Raw genomic sequence first — 14,194 nt, forward strand, 5'->3', positions numbered from 1 at the left:
AAAATATCTAAACATTAGCCATTTCTGACAGATTTGAGATTGAAATGTACACTCGCTTTTATGACCACTGAGCTATCTCTTCAGCCCCAGGAATCTTTTTTTTTTTTTTTTTTTTTAGAAAGGGTCTCCTTGTAGCCCCAGCTGTCCTGGAACTGACTATGTAGACCCGGCTGGCCTTGAACTCACAGAGATCCACCTGCCTCTGCCTCCCGAGTGCTGAGACTAAAGGCGTGTGCCACCACGCCCAGCAGAATCACATTTTTTTAATCTACTATTTTCCATAATCACATGGGATCAGAAATTCTCCCTAATCAAATGCTCTGTTTGACTATGATAATACAGCCTCTGTTAAGAAGAGAAACAAGTTACATGTGGGGTGGGTCACAGACAGGTTAATTAATTTGCATGTGGTCTCAAAGCATTCAAATCCAGTTTTAAACAACTCTAAAGTTTACTGTTTATGGTCCCCCAATATGATGGTTTTGGGAGATGGAGCATTGTGAGGTGATCAGACACTAGAGCAGGCCTAGTGGCCCAGCTGCCTTGTCCCAGCTCTGAGGGCAGAGCTGCAAGCGCCATCTGTGAACTGAAAAGTGGGTCGTCATCTGACACTCAATCTTCTGTCACCTTGACCTTGGACTTTCTGTTGCTCATCAACATCACTCTTCAAAAATCTGTTGAGCAGCCCGAATGGGATGAGATGTCCTGCCCCTTCTCAGCCTGCTGCTTGCCCCAAGGAGCTTCACCAAGATGACGGTTGGAAAGTAACTAAGCTTTTCCGTTTACTAGTTTTAACATCTTAACAATATGGGGAAACAGTGGTGCTCACACTGTTCTAAATAACTGTGTTTCTGGCATTTTCTGAATCTATTTAACATGAATGAATTTGCTTCTTTTACAAGGAAAAATCGAATTGCATTCCAGAGCTGACTATTCATGGCACATGCTATTAGAGAATGCTCACTGGCACTTACATTTTTAACCCTGTGGCTGTTGGTTAAAGCAAATATAGGTAAGATATTTCTGTAAGCCAGTCTTTGGAAGAAATTACAGTTTAAACTCTCAAATACAAATGAGCCATGCATTGTAGTAATGTTCTAAGTGCTTTTTGTAGTCAATCTTTTGTCATTTAGTGGATAATCCTGATTCAATAACTAGTATTATCTCATTGTTTTAATGATTAATATAAAGCTCTAATAATATATTTCATCTTTAGAGACTAGCTAGGAAACCAAGAAAAAAAATTGGCTGCATTTTCCTGGCTTTATGATCGAGACCTTCCTTGGTCTTGGCTTTCTGGCCCATAAGAATCTAAGATCAGCAATCAATGAAACCAAAGCCAAACATATAAGTAAGATAAGAAAGGGAGGGCGAGAACAAGCCTAGCTTTGAAAACAAAAATGACAATGTTTTATTTTTAAAGATTTTCAGTATTTCTTTTACTTGATATAAATAGCTTCTTCACCAGTTCTTGTTGATGGCAGTTGATTGATCCTGTCTTATAATACAATAACCCTACTCTGCAAAAGACATCCAGTGGAAACTTTATATCACATCTGAAAACTGAGAATAAACCTGTATCTTTTAGTTCTTTTCATTGAAGCTTATAAATGGAAGGAAGTAAAGGACTCTCTTTTTTGTTGTTTTGTTTTGTTTTGTGAAAGAGAGTCTCCTTGTAGCCCCAGTTGGCCTAGAACTCACTATTTAGACCAGGCTGGCATCTCACAGAGATCTGCCTGCCTCTACCTCTGGAGAGCTGGAATAAAGGCCCGCACCATGGGGCCCAGCTAAAGGACTCTCTTTTAAAAAATATTTTATTTATTGTTTTTATTTTATGTGTATGTATGCATTGCCTGCATGCAGGTAAGTGATCTGTGTCACGTAGTGCCTGTGGAGGTCAGAAGAGGGTGTCGGACCCCCAAGAACTGGAGTTACGGACAGTTGTTAGCTGCCATGTGGGTGCTGGGATTCAAACCTGAGTCTTCTACGAGAATATTCAGTGTTCTTAACTGCTGAGCCATCTCTCCAGCCCCTAAAGGACTCTCTTAAACGAGAGTTTAATGTCGCATTGGATGTACTAATGAACACAGAGGAGTTGTCCAAGAAGATTAGTAGATGCATACCATTTACATCAGCTATATCACCCAGGGTTCTACATATTGAAGATGTATCAAAATATGGATTGTTGGACCCAATTTCCTTGTTTTTTTGTTTCTGTTTGCCGTTTGTTTTGTACATGGTATCTTTCACTGTGTAATCCAGTCTGGCCTCTTACTCACGATCCCGTTGCCTTAGCCTTTCAAGTCCTGGGATTGCAGCATCACACCTGGCTTCTGAGTTCCATCCTTAATGCCAATTGCAGACACATAGAGCCTTTGAATATTTTGTCTTTGTTATAAAATGATGTATAAATTGTACATATTTAATACAACTAATACATTAAGAGATGAAATTATTCCTAGATATACCCCTAAAGTTTTCAATAGTCTGTTAAAACTTTCTCTTTTTCTTGGTATGAGTATTGTTTGAAATAAACATTTTAAATCATAGTGGTGATGGTAAAAGATGTGCTTTATCTTAGGTAGCTCTCTTAGTGATCTGGTGAGAAATATGCCTGTGGAAGAGTCCTGTCAGAGATCCTGGAAACGCATTCTGGAATGTTCTTCCAGCGCTGCTTCCTCTCCACTTGCCTCTTTCTGGTTATGGTTACAGAATGACTGTTTTGAGGATGTATATGCAATTCAGACTTTAGAATGACTGCTTTCTGTTCTCTTTGAGCATTGCCAATGTTGCTAGAGCAGCGTAGGTTATTTATAGTCCTGTGATCTGATGAATTCAATCTTACCCTGCTTTGGAGAGTGCAGAGACCCTGCATCTCGAAACATTATGTCTTCCTTCCAGGCTGAGTGCTGCATTTATATCTTCCTACAGATGTGTGCAAGAGAGGACAAGTGACTGCAAAGCCTTCCCATGTGGTGCCGCTGGGATCACCTGTCATTATTTCCTGCTCTTTGAAACCCAGACAAGGCTGTTTGTACTATTCTACTTTGAACAAATTAATCCTCTACAAGTCGGGCCAAGAAGTCAGTGTCCACCATGGTCAGTCCTTCAGTTTTCAAGCCACAGATCTTCCCCTTGGCAAAACCGTGTTTGTCTGCAAGCTGGCCTGTATCCGTAGCGATGAGAGTCAAGTTTGTGGGGTGGAGATCTCAGTTGGTGGTGAGCATTCCTTTGAACTCTTAGGAAGTGGTCATTTTTTTTGGTGTTTGTCATGAGTTAACCAGAAACCCAAATAAAGACAGATTTCTTTCTTTTCCTATCACACTAGGTTTGGGAACCTCAGTGTGAGAAGTCCAGAATTCAACAGAACTAGGGTTTTATTTGCCAAGTCACAGTCTTTCCCTTCTTTGCCCCCTTCTTTCTTCTTTCTCTGACCACTAAGACTATCTCTGCCTGTTGTCCTTAGACTCAGTGGTCAGAGGAAAATGGCTCTCTGCAGCTAAGTTGCCTTACCCATAGTTCTTGACTTAGGAACATTGATTCCTAAGCTCTAAAAAGCCAGAAGAGGGTCTCTTTATGCAACCCAGGCTGGCAACACAGGACTGAGCACATGTCCCCCTCCCTCACTTAGTGCATAGCAAATGTTCTTCCATTCCACTCACCTTGACCACTGGCTCTCACACTTAGCAGAAGCTAATGGGAAACCATGATCAGACTTATGATCATTTCCTGGAAAATTGCCTAAATCAAAGCTGATTGCTCATACTTCAAGAGAGGAAATGATTTATTCAGTCCCAAGGAGGCAGGAGAGGAAATAAGTCAGGAAATATAGTTAATGTATCATTTAACAATGGGGTGGTTCTAGGAAAGTTTAGTTGATTTCACCATTATATGAACAACATAGAGTATACTTAACACGAGCTAAAATGGCGCCACTAAATGTTAGCATCTTATGGGACCACTGTCATGTATTTGGGTCTGTTGACTGAAACACCATTGTGAGCATGTGAAGGTACAACATGGTGATGTTACTAAGCTGGCAATAGCCTCATCAGAAAGTACTGCTGGCTGTTTGTTCACTTAGGGACAGCCCCAGAAAAAGCACTTGGAAATATAATAACATCCCCCATTCATTTGCTACCTATCTCCCTGATTGTAAAGTTTACCCCATAGGACATTACGTCTCTTATGCTGCTTTCTTCCATGGCTTGTCCTCCAGGCAGCTGCTGAAAGGAAAGAGCTACAGTTCACAATTGGCCTGTGCTGCATGAGCTCTAGTGCACAGAGGAGCCAGCAGTCACCTGCTGCAGTTCTAGCCATCAGCCTACCTCATCTTAGGCAAGCCAGCAAACATGCTTGAGCCCCAAATAATTCCGTGGCTCTTTTTCTTCCATGATTCTGGGCAGGTGACAGAATTAAGACTAGGAGGAATTGCTGCCTCAGGCTGACTGACCGTGTTGCTTGGACAGTTGGCCACATAAGCAGCTATAAAAAGCTCAGTGATGCTCTTTCCAGGAAATATGGGAACCTCTCCTCCGTGGCTTAGAAGGATATGATTGCTGCCGGGTAATTTTCTTGGAGGCCTACTAGAAGTGTTGAGCAGAAGACCAAGCAAATGGCCAGCAAATCATCAATGGGGAGGAGGCCCAAACTCTGCCAGCTGGGGACTTCCTATTCAGGCCAGGCCTCTTAGCTCTGGCAGCCTGTCCTGCAGTACCAGGAGCATGGGCTCTGAGTCCCATTTCTGCCAAGAGCCGTGTACTCTAGACAGTTTATTTCTCTGAGCCTCAGTGTCTCTGTGCTGTGAAAATATTAACACCTACCTCATAAGATGGATACAGTGATTATGCGATCCTTTGAGTGCAAAGTTCTTAACCAAGTGCCAGGCACATGGAGGCGCTGGAGTGGCAAGTGCTAGGGTGGCAGTTCCATCCAGTTTTATTCTTTATCTTCATGCTTGCCTCAGGCTGAGTACTAGACACTGGTCATAGTCAAAATTACTTTTTTTTTTTCAAAAGCACCATTGAGCCTTATCTTTATCCTCAGAACACCCAACTATTTCACCCAGGTAAACTTGCCATGTGACCACACCAGTATTACATATTTGTATTGGACAATCTCAGCCCTGTGACACCAGTTCCAGGTGTTCCCAGTGCCATTTGCATTCTCTTCTTTTCAGTAGACCAACAACAGCCTTGGCAGTTTGTTCCCTTCTGAGGTACTTGGCAATCCCATTTTGTATCTGTGCTCTCATACGAGAGTGCCGTGCCCCTTTCCAGTTTTTATGTCTCCATCCATTGCATGTGAATGTGTTTGTGGCAACTTGAAGCATCAGGAGCTCTGGAGAGATGGTGAGGAGGGTCCATCATGATTCAGCTCAGTTGGGTGGTCCTGCAGAATGTTCTTGTGCAGGATTCCTGAGGTGACCACCATCATCAAACAGCTGCTCTGTGAGCAAGTTTAACACCTTTGAGAAGAAGGATTGACTGGAAGCAACACTTTACTCTGAGTTTGGCTAGTCTAATTCCAAAAAGAATGAATTTGGTTTCACCCATGTTGTCAGCAGTGCTGTCTTTTGAGAGAGAAAGCAGTCCATTTCCTTTTAAAGAAAATTGGTGGTCTGTTGTGTGATGAACCCCCAGGAGGGCCGATTAGAAGCTTAGTTGTTTTTTTCTGAGCTGGGACTAGGCAAGAAGTCTTTCTTTCTTTCTTTCTTTCTTTCTTTTCTTTCTTCTTTCTTTCTCTCTTTCTCTCTTTCTCTCTTTCTTACCTCTTCCCATGTATGAGTTGCTCTGCTACCCAGTGTTGATCCAAATTGTGTAGAAACTAGTCAGTCAGGACACTAGCCAACCAGAGGATTGATCTTCAAGCAATTTAGAAAATGGAAGACAATAGATTGTTGGCTATTTTCAATCCAGTTTATACTTTAGCCGTTGATATTTCTGAAAACCATTTTTCTAAGACTGTGTTTCCCTTAAGCAGGGTTTTGAGAAACAAGTCTAGGGCTGAGGAACATTTTTGTCATTGGTGGTACTGATTTCTTTTTGTTTGTTTGTTGTGTTGAGGCAGGGTCTTACTAATAGCTCAGACTGGCCTTGAACACACCATTCTGCTACCTCAGTCTCCTGATTGCTGGAATTACAGTTCTGTGCCACCACGCCTGTCTTAAAGGTTTCTAATATTAAACTGACATTCCTCTAGCGATGTTGACTCGTTATCATCAGGGTAGTAGAGCTAGCTGGGGTAGTGGATGTTCACTTTCCCAGGAAAATGGTAGAATGTGATTTGTCAGCCACACCTGGACTGGAGAGTTCTGCAGTTTGGGCTGGATAGTTGGTTTATCTTGGTTTCTTCTTTGATAAGATGATAATAATGTTAGTTACTTTATGGAGCGCTCTGATGTCTGAGAACTGCACATAAGACATGGGGCTTGGCATACAGTAAGTGACCAATATTCATGATTACTTCAGTCATTAGAGGAAATTCGTGCCTTTGGAACAAATTTGGACTTGATGGAATATGGCTCTATCCAGATTTTCTGGGACTTGGAGAAGGTATTATCAATCTCTATTGGCAAATAATAACAAGGTGCTCCCAATATCACCTGCAGAAGATTTCAAATATCAAGTCTTGTTCTTTCTTTTTAAAGTTGTTCCAGAGCAACCTCGAAGCCTGTCTTGTATACAGAAGGGAGAACATGGGAATGTGACTTGCACCTGGGACCCAGGAAGAAACACTTGCCTAAGCACCAACTATACCTTCCAGTGAGTAAGGGATTATGCTTTGTGGCTATTTTGTGTATCTTCTCTTACATGACCTTAAGCAGTGTCTAACAGTTTTATTTTTGCCAAGGAGAAGCAGCAATAGCTATCTCATCTAAACCATTAAATACTTTTTAAAAACCCTGGTGTTCATCAGTTTGAACTGTGAGACTAGATATCTTGGTCTTGCTTTCTAGCTTTGAGTCATCCAAGGCCCTGGTTAGGGTGGTCTCTCTTCTACCAGGTTAATCTGGCTATATAATATCCCTGTCTCTTTTGCTGTCTCACACTCTTGAGTATCGTGGACTCCTCCTTGTGGTAACTGTTAGTTTGGAAGAATTAATTTTTAAAACACAGTTGGCTGGTGTGAGCAGGAGATGGGAAAGACAGTGGGACCCAGGATTGGGGTCTATACTGGGAGCTCATACCATACTTTTGTTCAGTGGGGACTGAGGCACTCGCAGATCCTTTGAATAAAGATACACTCTGCCCTGAGGAGCTAAGATGACAGCCAGGGTCTTGAGAATTTGGGCAGTTTAGGTGAAAATATTCCTCCTTATAGACATTCATTTAAAAAGACCCCAGTTGTACCAAAAGAAGGGGTGAGGGGAGAGATGGTCTTACTTCTAAGAATAGGATGCAAATATTTTCATGGTCTGTTCCCTAGTAATAAGACTGGTCTTTTAAAAGTTGGTCTAGAGTTTTCAATGTTAGAACACTTTGTGCTTTTGTGCCAACAAAAGCAAATAAAGCATCTTGCTAAACACAACTGTGTTTTGACCCCAGGTTAACTGGACCAAAAAACACAACTTGGAAGAATCACTGTCACAACTGTGATCATTTGGACCTTGGGACCAGCCTAAAACCTGAATTACCTGAATCCAGGTTCTTAGCCAAGGTCACTGGCACCAATGGGCTTGGAAGCGCTTCTTCATCTCCATTTCCTTACACATTCTTGGACATAGGTACACTTTGTTTCATTTTCTACAGGTGTCATTCATTGACACATGAAAATTATTTTAAAACTCATTCAAATCTTCTGTGTGCAATTGTTTTAAAAAGAATCAGATGGTAGCCGGGCGTGGTGGCGCACACCAGTAGTCCCAGCACTTGGGAGGTAGGTGGATCTCTGTGAGTTCAAGGCCATCCTGGCCTATAGAGTGAGTTCCAGGCCCCTGGGGCTACAGGGAGACCAAGTTTCAAAAAGACTAAGAGAGAGAGAGAGAGAGAGAGAGAGAGAGAATCTGATGTCGATGGAAAGTAACTAATAGGGATAGACAAAGACAGAAGCATGTGACTGAGAGCATGGCCTGTGGCTGTATAGAAGTAGCTGGGATCTTATAATGGGATCTTGAGTTTCATTCTGTGAGAAAAATAAGAATTCCTGGCTTGTTTCCATAGAAGTACCAGCTGTCAATGACACTGCCGAATGAAAAGAGTGTTCTGGGAGGTCATAAAGGTATCTTTTTATCCCAGTGCCTATTCCTACTATTCAGATGCCACAAAATATGGCCTGCTGGGCTGAACAGCCAGATGCATGCTGTGCTTACAGTGGGCCAGGATACAAATGCACCTACTCTGAGAACTGTGTCTGTCCCTTATCCTTGGGAACTGGAGTGAGCTATGTGTGAGCAATAGAATTGGTCCAGCAGAATCAGAGACCAATCTCAGGCATCCTGACTTGCAACCATCCAGGTGGGCTTAGGACCATCCAGGTGGGTTGGGGTGTCTGGCCTACCTGTAGCTCCCACCTCACACTGTCTCTCTCCTGTTGTACCTCTCTACATATGCAGTGCTACCATCCACCTCCTCCACTCTTCCCCCCACCCACCTCTCATCTCTTCACAAACTGCTCGTCTTGATGCCACAATCTTCCCTCCAATTCTTTTCTTTTCAGTTTTTCCTGTATTTTGCCTTTGCTATGAATTCTCCTAGCAACATTTCTTCTCCTGAAGTGATCACACTAGCCGCCTGTCTCCTCAGTCATCAGCATACTGGTTTTCCTTAAGTCATAGGGTTAAGTGGCATTGACACATCCACTATTTGGTAGAGATGAGGCTGAATTAAGAGGAAATATTTTATTGATTGAAAAGTGAAGTCAACATTTTAAACAGCTCATATTACTACTTAAGCTAATCTCTGGTTGTGAAGCCTGACCCACACTTTTTGGTTTGTCCTGCTTGCTAGTGAGGCCTCTTCCTCCGTGGGACATCAGGATCAACTTCCTAAATGCTTCTGTCAGCAGATGTACCCTTCGGTGGGAGGATGAAGAGCGAGTGATGCTTAATCGCCTCAGATACCGGCCCCGTAACAGCGAGTTCTGGAACATGGTAATGGTCTTTAGAGGGCGGGAAAAAGTCATTAAAGGCCTTGGTGTTGGTGTACAGACCCATTGTCATGTCAGAAAAATTCAGGGTTTAGGAATATTTAGCCTGAGGCTGGAGAGATGGCTCAGTGGCTAAAAGAACTAGCTGTTCTTGCAGAGGACCTGGTTTGGTTCCCAGCACCCACATGGTAGCTAGCAATTGTGGCTGTAGCCTGGAAATCTGTCAGCAAGTTCTATACACCTCTATTTATTTTTAATTTTTTTTATGTTCATGAGAGTTTTGCCTACATGTATAGTATGTGCATCATGTGTGTGCCTGGTGCCCATGGAGGACAGAAGAGGCACTGGATCCCCTGAAACTAGAGTTATAGATGGTCATGAGCTGCCATGTCAGTGCTTAGAACCAAACCCAGGTCCTCTGCAAGGGTAGCAAGTACTCTTAACCACTGAGTCATCTCTTCCTCACCTCATTTTATTAAGAAATACCTTGGGGAGCTGGAGAGATGTTTCAGTGATTAAGAGCACTGGTTGTTCTTGCAGAGGACTGTGGTTCAGTTCCCAGTACCCACATAGCAACGAACAACCATCTGTAACTGCAGTTCCAAGGGATCTGACACCCTCTTCTGACCTCCACAGACATTGCACAACATGGATGCACTTACATACATGCAGGCAATACACTCACACAACTAAAACAAAATACTAAGATGCAGAGGGTGTGTGTGTGTGGCTCAGTAGGTAGAGTGCTTTCTAAGTAAACATGAGGACCTGAGTTTAGATTCCCAGCACCCATGTAAAAAGCCAGGCATGGTGGTGCATGCCTGTAATCCCAGCATTGAGGGACAGGAGGATGGCTGGAGGGCATTGGCCAGCTGGCCAGTTAGTGAGATCCAGGTTCAATGAGAAAACTTGTCTCTAAAAAATATGGTGGAGAAGCAGCAGAAAGACATCCAACATTGACTTTTGGTGTCCACATGCACATGCACAAACATACATATGCCCCTCCCCACATGTGTACACACATGCATGAATATGTACACACACATATACATCTCACATACAAACACATAAGAAACGTCTTGATTCTGAATTTTCATTTTTTTAAATGTTTATTTTATGCATATGTGTGTTTTACCTGCATATATGTGTGCAAATATGTAAGAGAGAGAGAGAATGATTGTGAGTACGGGCACATGTGTACCACTGTGCACATGTAAAAGTCAGAAGACAGCTTTGGGGAATCAGTTCTCTCCCTCCACAGTGCGTTTCAGGGATTGAACCCAGGTAATAAGGTTTGTGCAGTAAGCACGTTTACCTACTGAGCCATTACTGGCCTGGATTCTGAAATTTTTAAAGCCACAGCTTTTCCATAAATCAATTTTAATTTGTATAATTTACTTTTAGTCAAGAATTTGTTTCTCCTTATCATTCTATCCCCTTCCCTCATTATTATTTTTAACATTAAAAACATTAGAGAAATAATATACACAAAAGCTTATGTGGAACTATATATTACTATAATAATATATTATTATATATATAGAAAAGGCCTATAATTTGATGTATTAAACACTACATTGTGTGTATGGGGGATGGGCTCCATATGTGTCATAGCATGCATGTGGAGGTCAGAGGACAGCCTTGGGTGTCAGCCCTCACCTTTCACCATGTTTGAAACAGGGTTCCTTTGTTGTTTGCTGCTGCCTACCCCAGGCTAGCTGGCCCATGAGTTCCTGCAGATTCTCTAGTCTCCTCGAATCTCACCAGAAGAGCATTGGGATTACAGGTGCATGTTATCATGCCTGAATTTACGTGAGTGCTAGGAATTTGACTCTGGTCTTCATGCTTGTAGAGTGAATGCTCCACCCACTGAGCCATCTCCCCAACCTGGCACTACATTTTTTTTTGTAATAAAAAACATAGGATTATGATTTCTTCAAGAATTTTTGTAAAATACAGTAGTCTTTAACAATAGTGAAGGATTGAGTCTACATATAGTTGATATTCAAGAGACTATAAGAACATTTTTCCTGAAACCAGTTCTATGTTTGTGTTAAAGCATTCATCATAAGCCAATTATATCCAATTTTAAAAAAATTTTTTTAATTAAAAAAAAAGGCCGGGCACAGGGAGACCCTGTCTCAAAAAGACCAAAAAAAAAGTTGTGCAGTAAGCATGTTTACCTACTGAGCCATCAGTAAATAAAAATTGTTTTTATTTTATTTTATGTGTATGCATGTATTGCCTGCATGTAGGTAAGTGCACCCGTGTTGTGCAATGCCTACAGAGGACAGAAGAGGCTGTGGGATCCCCTGGAACTGGAGTTACGGACAGTTGTTAGCTGCCATGTGGGTGTTGGGATTCAAACCCAGGTCTTCTGCAAGAACATTCAGTATTCTTAACCGCTGAGCCATCTCTCCAGCTCCCCCACCCCGCCACCCAATTTTTAAAAAAGAAAATCTGGTATAGAAATTTCTTCAAGTGGTTTTGAAAACTGATAGATTTTTGCCAAATGGGGTAGCACACAGCTATAATCCCAGTGCTCTAGAGGTTGAGACAGAAGATAGAGTTCCAGGCTAGCCTGGGCTATCTGGGAAGACTCTCAGGAAAAGAAGAAACTGACAGTTTTTTAAACTTTACTGGCTTTTCATCTGGTTTCATTGTTCCCTGGGGATTTGAATAGATGAGTTCTTATCCCAAGAGACTTTTTTAAAATGAGAAACTATTATCTTAGATTAACATCATGTGTGCTCAGTAGTTGCAGTATTAATATTTCTTCTCGTTGAATGGTAGATCTGGAGAATTTAAAAGGTTTTTTTGTCTAGATTCCCCTTTTAAGTTAAATTTCTTTGTATTATTTTATCTGTGTATGTGTGTATACACATGAACACTAGAGCCCAAACTCAGGCTTTGTACATGCTAAGCACACGCTGTGTCACTGAGATGCCTCTCCTTTATATTAATTTGCTATTAATGGACACTTTAAAAATCTTGTCTGTTTTCAGTTTTTCTACAGATTTGCCTTATTAGTTTCCACAAATGAGCATGAACATTCACTAGAGACCGGGGAAGACAGGAAGGATGAGATGTTGGGTAAACAGGATCAAAATATGACTGAGCGGAAGAGTGACTTCCAGCTCCTCCTTAGCCCAGTAAGCTAATTACAGGTTGGAACAACCTATGGTGTGCTTCAGGGTGGTCAGAAGAGTGTGCAATTCCTGTGAGAGTGTCACTGACTGAGGAGAGGGAGGTGCTTCTCCCCCTGCTTTGGTCATTCACAACGTTCCCTGTACTGAACTGCGACAGTGTACCCAGTAAAGATGCTCAAGCCTTATGTCTCAATGAAGAACATTTATCTGATTCAAGGTTAATGTCACAAATGCCAAAGGAAGACATGATTTGCAGGATCTGCGACCATTTACAGAGTATGAATTTCAGATTTCCTCTAAACTACATCTTTATAAAGGAAGCTGGAGTGATTGGAGTGAATCAGTGAAAATACAAACACCAGAGGAAGGTAGGCATCCAGAGAAGGAGGAGGGGGAGGGATCAGGGAGAGGGAACAGGACAGGTAAAGACTTCCATAGAATGGAATCGCTAGGTACATTCAGGGCAGAAACTGCCCAGGAAGACACATTGATGCTAAGAAACAGCACTGAGTCAGCCCTGCACCTGTGTGCCACCAGTCAAGCCTGTGTCTGCTTCAGTAATGTCGGTTAAACTTACTTTGGGCTCTCTCACTGAATATCTCTGCTATTCCACAAAGCTGCAGCCAGTAATTAATCTCATTTCTTGGATATATTTTATTTTCTGGGTTCGCTCAACATGTAAACTATAATTTATAAACTATAACCATACCCAAAGCTTGAAAGAAAGTCATCTCTAGAGGCAATATTCTAATATAAAAGATGTAGCAATGCTCTCAATGCTATAACATGGCTTCTTCATGCCTCTGACATGACCCAACTCACGTGAACCCCACCCTGCTAGGAGCAGCAAAGCAAATCCAGTTTTTTGTTTGACGTTTTTAAAAAAAATATTTTATTTTATGTGTATGAGTATACTGCCTGCATGTATATAAATGCACCCATGTCACGCAATGCCCATGAGGTCAGAAGAGGGCATCGGATCCCCTGGAACTGGAGTTATATGGATGGCTGTTAGCCGCTGGGAACCAAACTCAGGTCCTCTGCAGGAGCAGCCAGTGCTCTGAACTGCTGATCGATCTCTCCAGCCCCACAATTTTTAACCTAATGGGCTTTTCCTTTTGATAATTATTGGGAAGATAATTTCATTGAAATGTAAGCCAACATTTTATTGAAGCAAAGATTCTTACATAATCTTTCTGTCACTATTAACAAAGTTTTGAATTCACAAGAAACAGTCATCTGAATCTTGTTTATTTATTTATTTATTTATTTATTTATTTATTTATTTATTTAGACAGGGTCTCCCTGTAGTCCCAGCTGGCCTGGAACTTGCTACCATGTAAACCAGACTGGCCTTGAACTCACAGAGATCCACCTGCATCTGCCTCCTGAGTGCTGGTATCAAAGGCGTATGCCACCATGATTGGCTTTGAATCTTGGTTTTTAGAAACAGTCAGTTAGGGGCTGGAGTGATGGCTCAGTGGTTAAGAGCACTGGCTGCTCTTGCAGAGTACCTAGGTTCAGTTCCCAGCACTCACATGGTGGCTAACAACTGTCTATAACTTCAGTTTCAAGGGATACAATGCCTTCTTCTGGCCTCTCTAGGCATTGCATACACATGGTGCACTTACATATATGCAGGCAAAACACTCACACACATATAATAAAAATAAATCAAAAATTAAAAAATATTTTAAAAATTGGGGCTGGAGAGATGGCTCAGCAGTTAAGAACACTGGCTGTTCTTGCAGAAGACCCGGGTTTGAATCCCAGCACCCACATGGCAGCTCACAACTGTCTATAACTCCAGTCCCAGGGGATCCAACAGCCTCTTCTGACCTCTGCAGGCATTGCACGACATGAGTGCACTTACCTACATGCAGGCAATGCACACATACACATAAAATAAAAATACTAAATTTTTTTTTAAGTTTAAAAAAAATTTTTTTTAATTTTAA

General features: G+C 41.9%; 1 protein-coding gene across 2 annotated transcripts in view; it reads left to right on the forward strand.

Moving 5' to 3' along the window:
• Positions 1-936: 936 nt before the first annotated feature.
• The window catches only part of Il12rb2 (interleukin 12 receptor subunit beta 2), a 63,406-nt gene continuing 50,148 nt past the window's right edge, over positions 937-14,194 (forward strand). For both annotated transcript variants that reach the window (XM_008844604.3, XM_008844605.3), the window contains exons 1-6: positions 937-1,012; positions 2,932-3,219; positions 6,650-6,764; positions 7,548-7,726; positions 8,949-9,091; positions 12,454-12,604. In XM_008844604.3, the coding sequence (XP_008842826.1) occupies positions 937-1,012; positions 2,932-3,219; positions 6,650-6,764; positions 7,548-7,726; positions 8,949-9,091; positions 12,454-12,604 (952 nt within the window). The remainder of the gene's footprint in view (positions 1,013-2,931; positions 3,220-6,649; positions 6,765-7,547; positions 7,727-8,948; positions 9,092-12,453; positions 12,605-14,194) is intronic.

This window comes from Nannospalax galili, unplaced genomic scaffold (genome assembly GCF_000622305.1).
Source record: "Nannospalax galili isolate Female #2095 unplaced genomic scaffold, S.galili_v1.0 scaffold441, whole genome shotgun sequence".
Classification (NCBI taxonomy): domain Eukaryota; kingdom Metazoa; phylum Chordata; class Mammalia; order Rodentia; family Spalacidae; genus Nannospalax; species Nannospalax galili.